The 11,694-nt window shown below is 55.9% G+C and overlaps 1 protein-coding gene across 1 annotated transcript; it reads right to left on the bottom strand.

Annotated features, from left to right (window-relative positions):
- Positions 1–331: 331 nt before the first annotated feature.
- Positions 332–7,625, bottom strand: KLF11 (KLF transcription factor 11). Its single transcript, XM_037048703.1, has 4 exons — positions 7,416–7,625; positions 5,653–5,922; positions 3,526–4,471; positions 332–1,007 (listed from the first exon to the last, which is right to left on the bottom strand). The coding sequence occupies exons 1-4, from the start codon at positions 7,455–7,457 to the stop codon at positions 811–813; spliced, it is 1,455 nt and encodes a 484-aa protein (XP_036904598.1). The 5' UTR covers positions 7,458–7,625; the 3' UTR covers positions 332–810.
- Positions 7,626–11,694: the final 4,069 nt, after the last annotated feature.

Here is an 11,694-nt window from a genome sequence, read left to right as displayed (position 1 = left end):
AAACGGGCAAGCGGGCTGCTCTCCGAGGAGCACAGACACTCCCCGGGCCTGGAGAGGCACCCTGCTCACGGCGGGGCTACCTGTCAGGTGTTTTTACGTCGCCCTCTGGGTGCCTCCCCCACAAGTCACACCACGGACACAGGCGACCAGTTCTACTGTGCCAGAATGTCAACTCCTCGGCCGGGGCTGCAAAGGCACGGCTGCCTGGAGCACCCCTCAAAAGTGTTACAGAGAAGCCGACTGCCAAGACCCCCCACCCAGTGCCAATTCTAAAAAATTCTGAGATCTGAAAGGCCTGATCACAAACCTGATTTTCTGGGGGGGCAGGGGGGGCTGAATGATGTGCCACCGTTACTACAAAGTAGGTTACTATAAAAATGATATTAAACATTGAAGACTGCAAAATCATTATCTAGAAATTGGTGGAATACCAGTAATATAAATATTTTCATAGAAAACAGTATAAAGTTATATACCCTGTCTCATTTCTACAAAATGTGAATAGAAGGCAGTAAAAACCCGGGTTTTGTGAAATTTATTGCCCGAATGCTGGTGACCTAGACTGTCGGACGGCCTTCAATTTGAACTACAAAAGCCACGGAGCAGGACCCCAAACGAACTGGAGCAGCCACCGTGCTTCCACCAGAACCAGCCCCTGCTCCTCCCCAGCCCCCAGACAATGACTTCGGGAGAGAAAACCACGGTCCTTTCCTGAAAAGAGTCTCTGAGACTCCCACGGGCGACTCCGGCAGACCTTCAGGCAGAGACGGCCCTGCCGCCGCCTGGGCTCCCCCGCCGAGGCTGCGCCTGCTAGCCGGGGGTCTTCTTGGTGGCCACGTGGCGCCGGGCGTGCTTGGTCAGGTGGTCACTGCGCATGAAGCGCCGCTCGCACACAGGGCACGCGAACTTCTTCTCCCCGGTGTGCGTCCTGCGGTGTCTCGACAGTTCGTCCGAACGGGCGAATTTCCTGTCACAGCCGTCCCAGCTGCAGCCGAAAGGCTTCTCCCCTGCCCGCGGGAAAACACACAGTAAAGAAAGCGGAAACGCTCGGCTCCTGCCGGACAGGCTACTCCGTGTCACCTTTAATTTCTGTTCACCAAAATCTGGGACAAAAGTAACGCCCAGTTACTCTGACATCGAGGGAGTAGAAGTCAAGAGATCCTCCACGGTCAGTTTGTCCTGCCACACCTAATACGTAACATTATGTGGTGAGATGTAAGATGCAATATTTAACTTTCAAAAGACAAATACATCTTTAAATAAAAAAGACTTTACAGTAGGGGGAAGATTCTTGAAAAGAGTAATTACTGCTCTCTCAAGAAGCCGCACATCTAAAAATATCCCTGCATCTTCCAATTCGTCCGTCACCAGTCACCGTCACCACACCTGGCAGGTGAGCCGGGAGCCCCTGCCTGCAGGTCACAGTGGCTCTCCTCCCACCAACGCCAGGGAGTGACAGTCACACACTGACCCCGCGACCTCACACTGCCTGTCTAGTCCACCCACCCTCCTGCAGCTTCGCCAAGCACAGCATTTCTTACAGCAGGCAGCAAATGAATGGTTTTGAAGGAATGTGTGTCGAAGAGATACCGACTAAGTATTGCTGTTTTTCAAAACGGAACTGATTGCAAAATTCAGCATCGCAATGCTCTTTAAAAAACATTCTAAGAAAAAGGGCATAAGCTTCATGGGTTTCAGAGACCATGTTGCAGCATCGGGACAGCCACCTGCTCCCTGGAACCCGCCACCACTGCGGGCAGCACCCCGCACAGCCAGGTGATGAACCGCCCGCTGGCATGGGATTCCCGGTATAAAGTGCCCGTTTTTAGCATGTCAAAAATATCGCTTTTGCTCCCTCCACCTTACTCAAAAAAAAATTCAGGTTTGTAGAAATATATAAAAAACGACCTCATCTAAAATAAAATTACCCAAAGTTTCTATTTCTTATGAAAATTCCAACTACTTATAAAATAGCACAGGAAGCTGATTCTTCAGACCCTCTATGGTTATTTAACGGAAGTGTTTTGGGGACCCTGAAGACAGCCTGCTCCGATCACCTGGTTTTGCGCCAGCCCACCAGCACTTCCGCCCAGGTAGCGGGCTGAACAGGGCATCTCTCCCCACTGCCACCCGACTGTGGGCGCCAGGTATGGACAGGGTTGGAGGGCTCAGTGGACAGAACTCCCCCAGGCAGCAAGCCCTTCAGAGGCGCTCCCTGCAATTGGATAAGCTGCGACAGCCACCCTGGGCACCAGGGACCAATCGCCACTTACCAGTGTTGGGCTCTTGAGTTTGACAGACCCAAGAGTTTATATCCAGTCAGACCACTAGCGTATGTGGGAAACTAAAAACCAAAGAAAAAAGTGGCAGGAAGTAGAGCACACCACTAGGGTCACAGAAGGCAGGTGTGATCAGGAAGCACGTGTGAGTGGAAACGGTGGGAAGGCCCTTAAAGGGGTTCCCGCCAGGAGAGGGGGGCAGAGAGCGGAGGGTGGAGGGCAGACATGCGGAGCTGGAGAGGGAAGTAAAGGCAGAGCTGAGTGCCCTGTGGCCAGGTGTGGGCCTTGACCTGCGTAAAAGAGCCCCCTCTGCGGTGGGAAGGGAGCCGAGGCCTCTGTCACACTTGCCAGTTCCAGACTCTGTTTCCCCTGCAAACAGAGCTGTGCCCCGCCCCCACCACACCCAGGTGCTAATGAGAAACGACCCCACCTCAGCTCCCCTAGTTCAGCCCCGCTGGCCCTGCATCCCACTGTGGGCCCCCGAGGCCATAAGCAGACGCTCTGGCGGAGGGACTGTGTGACCTTATGGGACAGAGCTCCACTGCAGAACCTGGGGCCTGTTACCGCGCTTATGTGTGTGTCCGTGCAAACCCTGAAAGGCGACGGGACCCTGCAGAACAGAACGGCCTCCAAGGGGAGCGCACCACAGAACCCCTCGGGGGTGCGGCCTGCATTGGCTACAGCCGCAGCTCTGCCAGGCCACCCTCAGCCCGATGCTCACACAACAGGGCGGTGCGCGTTGTCAGCTTGGTGAAAACGTGAAATGCGGTGCCTTCGTCACACGGTCCCCCTCTCAAGTGCGTGTGGCTAGTGGCTACCCTAATGGACAGATGAGAGAAAATTCTACCAAGCACCGCCAATGGGACGATAAAGACATCATTAAGTTTTTACAGTTACTTTCTCATGTGACTCCTCCTTCTCCTTGTGTGAATCAGTCCGTTGAATTTCAAATATTCTAGAATTCAAACTTTTCCACACTTCAGAGAGACCTTGCCCCACAGTAAATCTGAGTCACACTGAGGTTTACTAAACGGCGTGCATGTTTTCTGAAATGTGAACAGGTGCCCACTGCCATGCAAGCAGAAAGGGCCCCCCACACACTCCCGAAAAACTGCTGGAGGCTGTGCTGTCAGCCCCCCCCCCAAGGCTTCTCAGAACCAACTCCTCCAGCGGGTCTCACGCTTCCCTCCCACTCAGAGAAGGTTCAAGGTGAGCCTCTGAGGGCCCCACCTGCCTCAGTGCTTACCTGTGTGAGTGCGGAGATGAGCCTTGAGGTGCGAACTTTTGAAGTAGGTTTTCCGGCAGCCTGGAAAGTTGCAAATGTAGTTCCTCCTTCGGAAAAAGTCCACCTGAGGGGCGCAGCTGTGACTGGGGGTGATGAACACAGGGGCGGGGGCGAGAGGCAACAACCTGGCGTTGCCAGCAGCCACGACCCCAGGCGGGGAGCCAGGTGCTGGCTGGGGGAGTGCCCCCTGGGGCAGGACCAGCATCACGGCTCCCGGAGGCACGGACTGTCCCATGAACACGGGCTGGGGCCCTGGAGCAGTGTGGGGCAGAACGGGTGCAACAGTCCCAGCAGGTGCTTGGGGAGGTGGCTTCAGAAACGCTGGTAACATACCACTTTGTCCGGTCACGGGGATCATTTGGCAAAGGACGGGGGTGCTGGGGATGGGGACAGAAATCAGAGGGGTGGCTTTCTCTGGCAAGTTGGTCTCATGAATCTTTGGTGAGCAGGTTTGAGCTGCAACTGGCCAGCCTGCTTGCCGGCCTTTGTCAGGGGGGATGAGGTCGCCAGACTTATTCAAACAAGGTGGACAGGACACTGAGCTCGAGCTGAGTGAACTGTCTTTGAGGTGCGCACCCTGCAAAGCTTTGGTACATCCCGGATGCTGTGCGTCTCCTCCGCTGTTATCGGAGAGTCGACGTGCTGGTGCCTGGGTGGTAGGAACGTGGGGGGCCGCAAGGGGCACCGTGGTCGCCACAGCCCTGCAGGGGGTGCTAGGGGCTGGCTCCCCCAGCTCTGACTCTGCACCAGGCAGGCTCTTCTCCCTCCTGTTCGGCAAGCTGGCTGCCCCAGCACAGGCTGCAGAGGTGGCCGGGACCATGTGTGCTTTGGGATTGGTGACTTGGGAAGGAACACCTGTCCCCGTCGATGGTTCCATGAGATCAGGGCTATGAGGAGGAGTCATACACTTGAAAAAAAGGAGCACTGGGTGAAAAGGTTGTTTTGGCTCGATTTTAAAAGGCACGTACTTGGATGGTGCTGCCCCCGATGCCTTTAAAAAGAAGTATCTAGAAAAACCTGGTCTAAGCCTGCTCAAAACAGCAGGGGGTTGCAAGGCTGCACAAGGCATTTACTTTCTAGTCTTTTCCCCCGTCTGGGGCTGCAGTTACTGAAATGAGCAATTTAAGCATTGGGACTGCAGAAGAGAAAACAAGTTTACACTTAAAATGAGAGCTTTCCCCAATCATTTTAGGCAGAAAAAATTTTTAAATCCCAGTGGTAATCATATAACACACACCTAGCCAATGCCTACTAGATGAGGCCAAGCCCGCCTACTGGAAGGACCCCCAAAGGCCACGCCCTAGCCAGTGGTCTGCCTAAACCCAGCCTCCCTGTACCGCACCCAACAATCCCCACTTACTGCGGCCTCCCCGCGATTGAACCCAATGCCAAGTGGCGCTGAGAGGGGCTCCGGCGGCCAGGCCAGCGCTTCACAACCTGCTCTACTGCTCACAAGGCCCTTCTCATCCCTCTCCAAGTGGCTTTCTACACCCCCGCCAGTGCAAGCTTCCAACCCAGGGCAACCTGATTATGATTTTCACTTCTGTTAGCAACCGACAGATTGCAACTTCTCCAAACTCAGAAGCTGTCTCTCCCAGCAATTTCTTAACTGTAACAAGTTGAGAAAACAAAACACAGTGCTTGACTGCAGCCAACTCACACAAGAAAGAAGCTGGCTGCCACAGGGAGGCAGAGAGGCCAGCATTTCCACCCAGCGAGCTCCGGGCGACTGGTGCCAAAGCACAGGCTTGGCCCGGCTGCCACCCACATGTCCCGATCCTGGAAGCAGTTGTCCAGGGAACCTAGTCCCCACCCTGCAATTCCACCGGGAAATGAGCACATTTTTCTTTCTTGAATCAGCCTGTAGGTTTTGTCCTCTGGACATTTAACCCTGTGGCTGCAAGCTGCGATCCATTGATGGGAAGGACTTGTTTCCAAGAGATAAAAGAGGTTGCATCCTTAGGGCCTCCGAGTGGGGAGGCTATGAACACGCCTGCCAGCATCCCAGGGAGTCTACCCTCCAGTTCCTCTGCACACCCGTTGAAGGTGCACCAGCCACCGAACAAAACCCCCTCCCCCACCTCTTACCAGCGTGGATAAAGAATGGAAGTCCTTTAGCAGCTCCGGTGTACCTTCGTCTACATGCACGGTGGAGGTGACATCCCCAGAGTCAGACACAGGTGTGAGGGGCCTTATCTTTAACAGGTCACCTTTCTGGGACCTGTGACCCCAGGAGCTCATGCAGACAAGAGCCTCGACAGCTTCGATGTCATTCTGTTCCAAGATGCTGCAGGTCGACCTTTCGCTGTCATGCCACTTCCTCTCCAGGATGGACTCACATATGTCCACGATGTCAACCTATAGGTGACATAGTGGTTCTCAGTCCAGGGGACATGCCTATCCGGAGCCTGTGTCACACACACACAACACTCCACACACCACAAGCTATGTTCTAGGAAAAGATATCAACAGAACTTTCACGACAATTTTGCTTTTAGGCAGTCATCCTATAGAGGGAAGGAAGGTGACTGAATAGGCTGCAAATCGTTTCCACAGAAAATCCCGATTTTTAAAAAGGTTATTGATATGGGTGAAGTCTATCTTCTTTGGTAAGGATTAATAAGACGTTAATCCCAAAAGTGTACGCCCAAACCGCCCCGCCCACCTCAGGAGGAGCCCATGCAGACCTCACCTAAATTCTCTGATTGGTTGAGATGAGAGCCTAGTTTCAAGTTGGGTGAGCCAACGGGAGAGTGTCCCTAGGATGCATTTGGGGCAACTTCCAGAGCAGTGGCCTACAGCCCTGCCAAGTCAGAGCTTACCCAGCGGGGTCTGGGGGGTGGGGAGGCTGAACACCACGGGCCCCAGGAAAATAAAGCCTTGTTACTCAGTGAAGACTGAGGAAGTCGCTCCCTCACACGACCAGGTCCGTGGGGGGCGGGGGGAAGTAAGAGGAAGCATTTGTGTGATCTCCCACAACCTAGGAGATGCTGTCTCCCCTGGTATCACAGGGGCTCTCCACGGGCAGGGAAGCGCCCGGAAGTGACTGTTCTCTTCCCAAAGTCACTTCAAGTCCATAAAGATCCACATTTCTACTTAGTGTGCCCAGGTATCACACCCTATGCCCCGCTCAGATTCCCGGCAGAGCACACAGGTAATGAGGTTGCCTTCACAAATGTCACTGGCCCAGTTTCAACCTGGTCCCAGCACAAACTGTTAAGTCACAGACATGGGGGCTGGCCCTCGTCTGCCGCCAAAAGCCTAAACATAAACAGATCAGGACACAGTTCCCAGACCCCTCTCTCCGCCCCTCAGCGGCCTGCACGCCGCGACCACCCAGTGCTAGTTCAATCCAGAGTTCTCCCCGCACCCCTCGGGCTGCGACTGCAGGAGCCCTGGGTGGGGCGAAAGGCGCCCAGCGCGCCCCACCACGTGCCACCTTCCCGCCAGCCTCTGCCATACCCGCAGGCCGCGTTCCCACAGCCCTGGCCCCGCCGCCAGCGCCCCGCCCAGGCCGCCCGCAAGCAGCGTTCCCGCCAGCTTCTCCCCGCCCTATGGTCACCACCTCCTAGGGCCTGGTGACGTTATGGCCTGTAAATAGACCCGCGCCCGCAGCCTGCTGGGCTGCGCCGCTGCGGGGGCGCGAGACAAAGCTGCGGTAGGGTTCTGCGGAGCCCACGCCCCCGCCTAGCTCCACGCGGCCTCTGCCCCTCCTAGCTCTGGAAGCTATCCCGGCACCTAACGGTGCGACCGTGGAGAGGCCCCGCACCCCCGTGCCCTCCTTAGCGCTCAGGCCCCGCAAAGGCGGCGCGGCCCCGCCTAGCCCCTAGCTCCGGGGGGTGGCCACTTACCGCGCGCGTCTCGCCGGGACCCACGGAGCCCGGCGTGTGCATGGTGCTGGCAGCTCACAGGCAACAAAGCGGCGACCAAGCGGATGCTGAGGACACTGCAGCTGCTGCACGTGCGTGGCGGAGGCAGCCGGCGATCCGAGCTCCAGCGGCCAGCACGCGCCTCCACCCGCCCGCTCAGCTCTACTTTGACGCGGCCGTAGCGGTGCAGGAGGGGCGGGGCGGCCGCCGAGGGCGCGGCCGCCGGGGCGGGGCTGGGAGGCAAACCAAAATACACCGCGCCCCTCAGGGGGCGGGGTCTGGCGCCGGGCAGCCAATCCGCACTCGATCCAAGCACGGAGGGCCAATGGGCGCGGCGGGGAGCCGCGTGATCAAAGCCTGGCCGCGGCGTGATGCACCAGGGCGGGATACGGCACGTGTTTTGGTAGGGGCGAAGGGGCGGGGCCTGAGGGCTTGGAAAGTAGGGGAAAGGTCCCGGCGGCGGCGAGGCGGCGTGGGCGGCGTGGGTGGCACTGCTGTAGCCTGGGAAGTCCCGGGTCCTGGACGCGCTGGCTGGGGCGGTGACCGCGCTTAAAGGGGCCGCCTCCCGCAGCTTTCCGGGCTGCGCGACCAGGTGGACTGAGTAAGTCACCTGGAGGCCTCAGCCTGGGTATTGCTCGTTTGTGGGGTTTTTTTTTTCGTTTTTATTAGTCTACTGGCAGCTCTTAGGAGCGCATCACTGACCAGGAAGAGTTTTGAGAGCCTCCAACTGACTTGTGGGTGTCTTCTTCTTCCTGCAAGTACCCAGAGCTCAGGTTCCCAGGTGTTGTCTACCTCCCACACTCCTCCTCCAGGCAGCTCTGGGCCGCAGTGACCACTCTTACGTGAGGTTAAGACTCAGCCAAGACAGGTAATCACCTGAAACATGCCTGGTGAAACCCGCTCCTTTTTCCCAGGCAGTGGAAGCCACACCCCTTCTGAGGAAGTCCTCAGGCCTGAATGGCAGAGATACCCAAAGCGCCTTTCTGCCCCTCAAACTGAGAAGGAAGCAGGTGGGGCCCAGGGCTCTGGCCAGCAGCTCGCTCCTCACAGGCCATTTCACTTTGCTCAGGTCCTCCAGGCACCTTTGATGCCCCGTAACTTTTGTTTCTTTAGTTATTTGTGAATTGGCTCCCCATCAGAGGGAACCCTCCCACAGCGTTAGGGAGCTTGTTTAATTCACTGCCAACCCCCAGGGCCTGGGTCACTGCAGGCACACGGTAACTGTTGGATGAACGAGTGAGTGGAGGTGAGCACCTGCCGGGCCCTCCCACTTGGCTATCCTGCAGACACCTCCAGTTCAGTGTCCTTGAATCTGAACTCAGTTCTATCCAAACCTGGTTTTCTCACCTCCAGCCACCCCAAAATCCGAGGGTCATCTTTGACTCCTCCCTTTTCTGCACTTGTTTTCTTCTGCCAATTGCATCATGGCTTTCTGCCTAAATATCACTCAAACTATTAACTTCTGTTGCCCACTCCTGCCTTTGTCCGGGATGCCATCCTCTCTCACCTGAATCATCGCCATTGCCTCCCAGCAGGTCTGCCTACCTCCAGCCTCATCACCTGCGATTTGCCCCGCACCGCACTGCCAGAATGGCCTTCCGGACGCAGAGGTGGCATCAAACCCACATCGAAGCCCTCCTTCGGAATCCAGGCAGCTCTGGGACCAGGACTGGGACTGACCCTGGCTGCCTGGGCAGTAATCCCTGGCTGCGTCTCCAGACCCCAGGCAGTGCTTCCTGCCCAGTTTCCGCCCCGTTCTCCAAGGGCGGAACCCTGAGGCCCCACAGTCTAAGCAAGGACCACCAGGCAGGCTAGGCACAGACGCACACTGTCTCCTATGTGAAGTACGTGCCACCAGCTAGACTGCTACCACTTTCTCGTGTGTCCTTTCAAAGAGTCTGCATGCCTGCAAATGCACCATGACACACAGGACAATATTCTGTGCACCTTCTGAGCTTTGCTCGCTCACTTTGTATGTAACAGCTTGGTGGCTGTCACCCATCAGTAGGCAAAAACCAGCCTCATGCTTGGTAATGGTTAAACAGCATTCCACTACGTGGATGCACGAATGGGTCGTAATGTATCCAGCCACTCCTGCTCACATCCCCAGGGGGTTGGCTGTTTCCACCTTGCAGGACATTGAGCCCACACGTGTTTCTCTGCATGTGAGGATAACCACAGGTCACTTCCTAGAGTTGGGGTTGTTGGGATTACCACGTGACTAGCCCCCCAGATCAAGAAACGGCATTGACCAAATCCGGAGGCTCTCTCCATGATGCCCTCCCACGGATGTCCTCCCGCCGGGTTCCTTTCGCGTGGGTTGAAATGTGCACAAAGAGAGTGGTTGACATACCGCCTTCTCCTGCAAGGCTGCCACACTGTTGCGCTTCAGCTGGGATTCATTTGCTCTCACTGCACTGCAGGCCGTCAGGGCTGTTTCCAGTGTGGGGCCGTGATGGGTGACTCACCGTGAAAGTTCTGACACACAGCTGTGTGTGCTTCTGGTTTAGAAAGATTGTCAGATTGCCCTCCAGACGTGCCTCTGTGCCCGTTTATCACTCAGCAATGGGCTGCGGTGCCAGGTCCCTATTTCCTCAGTAACATGGGCCTTCTTCAATCTTCTGACCTTTAGTAAGCTAAGTGGAAAACAATTCATAATGTTATTTTGTATTTCTTTAAAAAAATATTTTATTTATCTTTAGAAGGGAAAGGAGGAAGTGAGAGAGGGAGAGAAACATGAATGTGCCAGAGACACCCCGCTTGGTTGCCTCTCACATGCCAGAATGAGGGGCACGGCCCCCAACCCAGGCATGTGCCCCAACTGGGAGTCCAACCAGAGGCCTTGCGGTTTGCAGGACCAGGCCCAGCCCACTGAGCCACCCCAGCCAGGGCTTATTTTGTATTTCTTTGATGGAGTTTACGTGAGAATTTTCACATGCATTTCAAAAACCATCTTGATTTCTTTTTCTGTGACCTTTGGAAGGAATTTTAAATGGCAGCAGAAACTTGAGCATGTAGACGTGCTGAAGGGAAGGGGGTCAGTGGGGAAGAATGATGCCAGGCAGGGGGAGGGGCGATGGAGGTGTGAGTGCAAGAGGAAGGACCTGCCCCCCCCCCCCCCCCCGAGAGCGGGGGAGGGAAGTGAAGGCGCCTGAGGATCCAGGAAGTTGCTGGGATAGCAGAGAAGACCAGAGTNTTTTTCTGTGACCTTTGGAAGGAATTTTAAATGGCAGCAGAAACTTGAGCATGTAGACGTGCTGAAGGGAAGGGGGTCAGTGGGGAAGAATGATGCCAGGCAGGGGGAGGGGCGATGGAGGTGTGAGTGCAAGAGGAAGGACCTGCTCCCCCCCCCCCCCCGAGAGCGGGGGGGGAGGGAAGTGAAGGCGCCTGAGGATCCAGGAAGTTGCTGGGATAGCAGAGAAGACCAGAGTGCTTGCATGTGACCCACCTTATAGGTGACTTGGGAGGACAAGCCACCTGCTGGGGAGGGGGCCCTGGTGAGGGGAGCAGGGTTGGGAATGGACTCAGAAAGAGACATGTGAAGGACTCTGGCAGGGAGGGTGACTGTGATAGCCCCTGTCCTGGGGCCCCACTCAGAATGGTGGCCCTGGACAGAGCATGGAGGTTTTGTCCTTGCTCCTGGAATTAAAATGCCAGGTCCCCTGGGGCAGGTGTCTTTGTCATTCCTGAGTCTGTTTTCTGGCCTGCACACATTGGAGTCGGATTAGTTCAGTGATTCAAATCAGTCCTGAACTATGGTCAGTTTCTTTCCATGGCTTTGCTTGGAGAAAAACAAGGACAGTGAGTGCATTCTGTCATGGAGTTAAGTGCAATCTGAGGACTAGCATTTATTCAGAGTTTATGTCCCCCTTTTTTCCTTGTTAGAAAAAGATTTTATTTCCTGAGCAGGGAAATAAAACATTGGCAGCCCTACGGCAGACCCAAAATTTGTTCTGAAGCTTTGTGGTCAGCGGGACGCCCGAGTCTGGGACTCCAGGACGAGGTGGTTCTGGAGATCTGTTCCATCTCTGATGGCCAGGTTCTGCGAGGGCGGTCTTTCCACATCGAACTTGGAGGAGCCGACTTCAGGCCTGGTCAGAACAGAGGGCTGATGCTGACCCCACTCCACTCCGCCTTGAGCCTGGCAACTGCTCACCTTGGGTGGACTCATTCCTCCGCCAGACCCCCAGCCCCCCTTCCTGGGCACAGACAGGCCAGGCCAGGCCTTGGCAGCCCTTAGGTCTTCAGTCCTCGGTCAGAG

The sequence above is a fragment of the Sturnira hondurensis genome, unplaced genomic scaffold, assembly GCF_014824575.4.
Source record: "Sturnira hondurensis isolate 20B ecotype Veracruz unplaced genomic scaffold, ASM1482457v3 Scaffold0006413, whole genome shotgun sequence".
Taxonomy (NCBI): domain Eukaryota; kingdom Metazoa; phylum Chordata; class Mammalia; order Chiroptera; family Phyllostomidae; genus Sturnira; species Sturnira hondurensis.
This window is presented reverse-complemented; position numbering and strand designations above follow the sequence as displayed.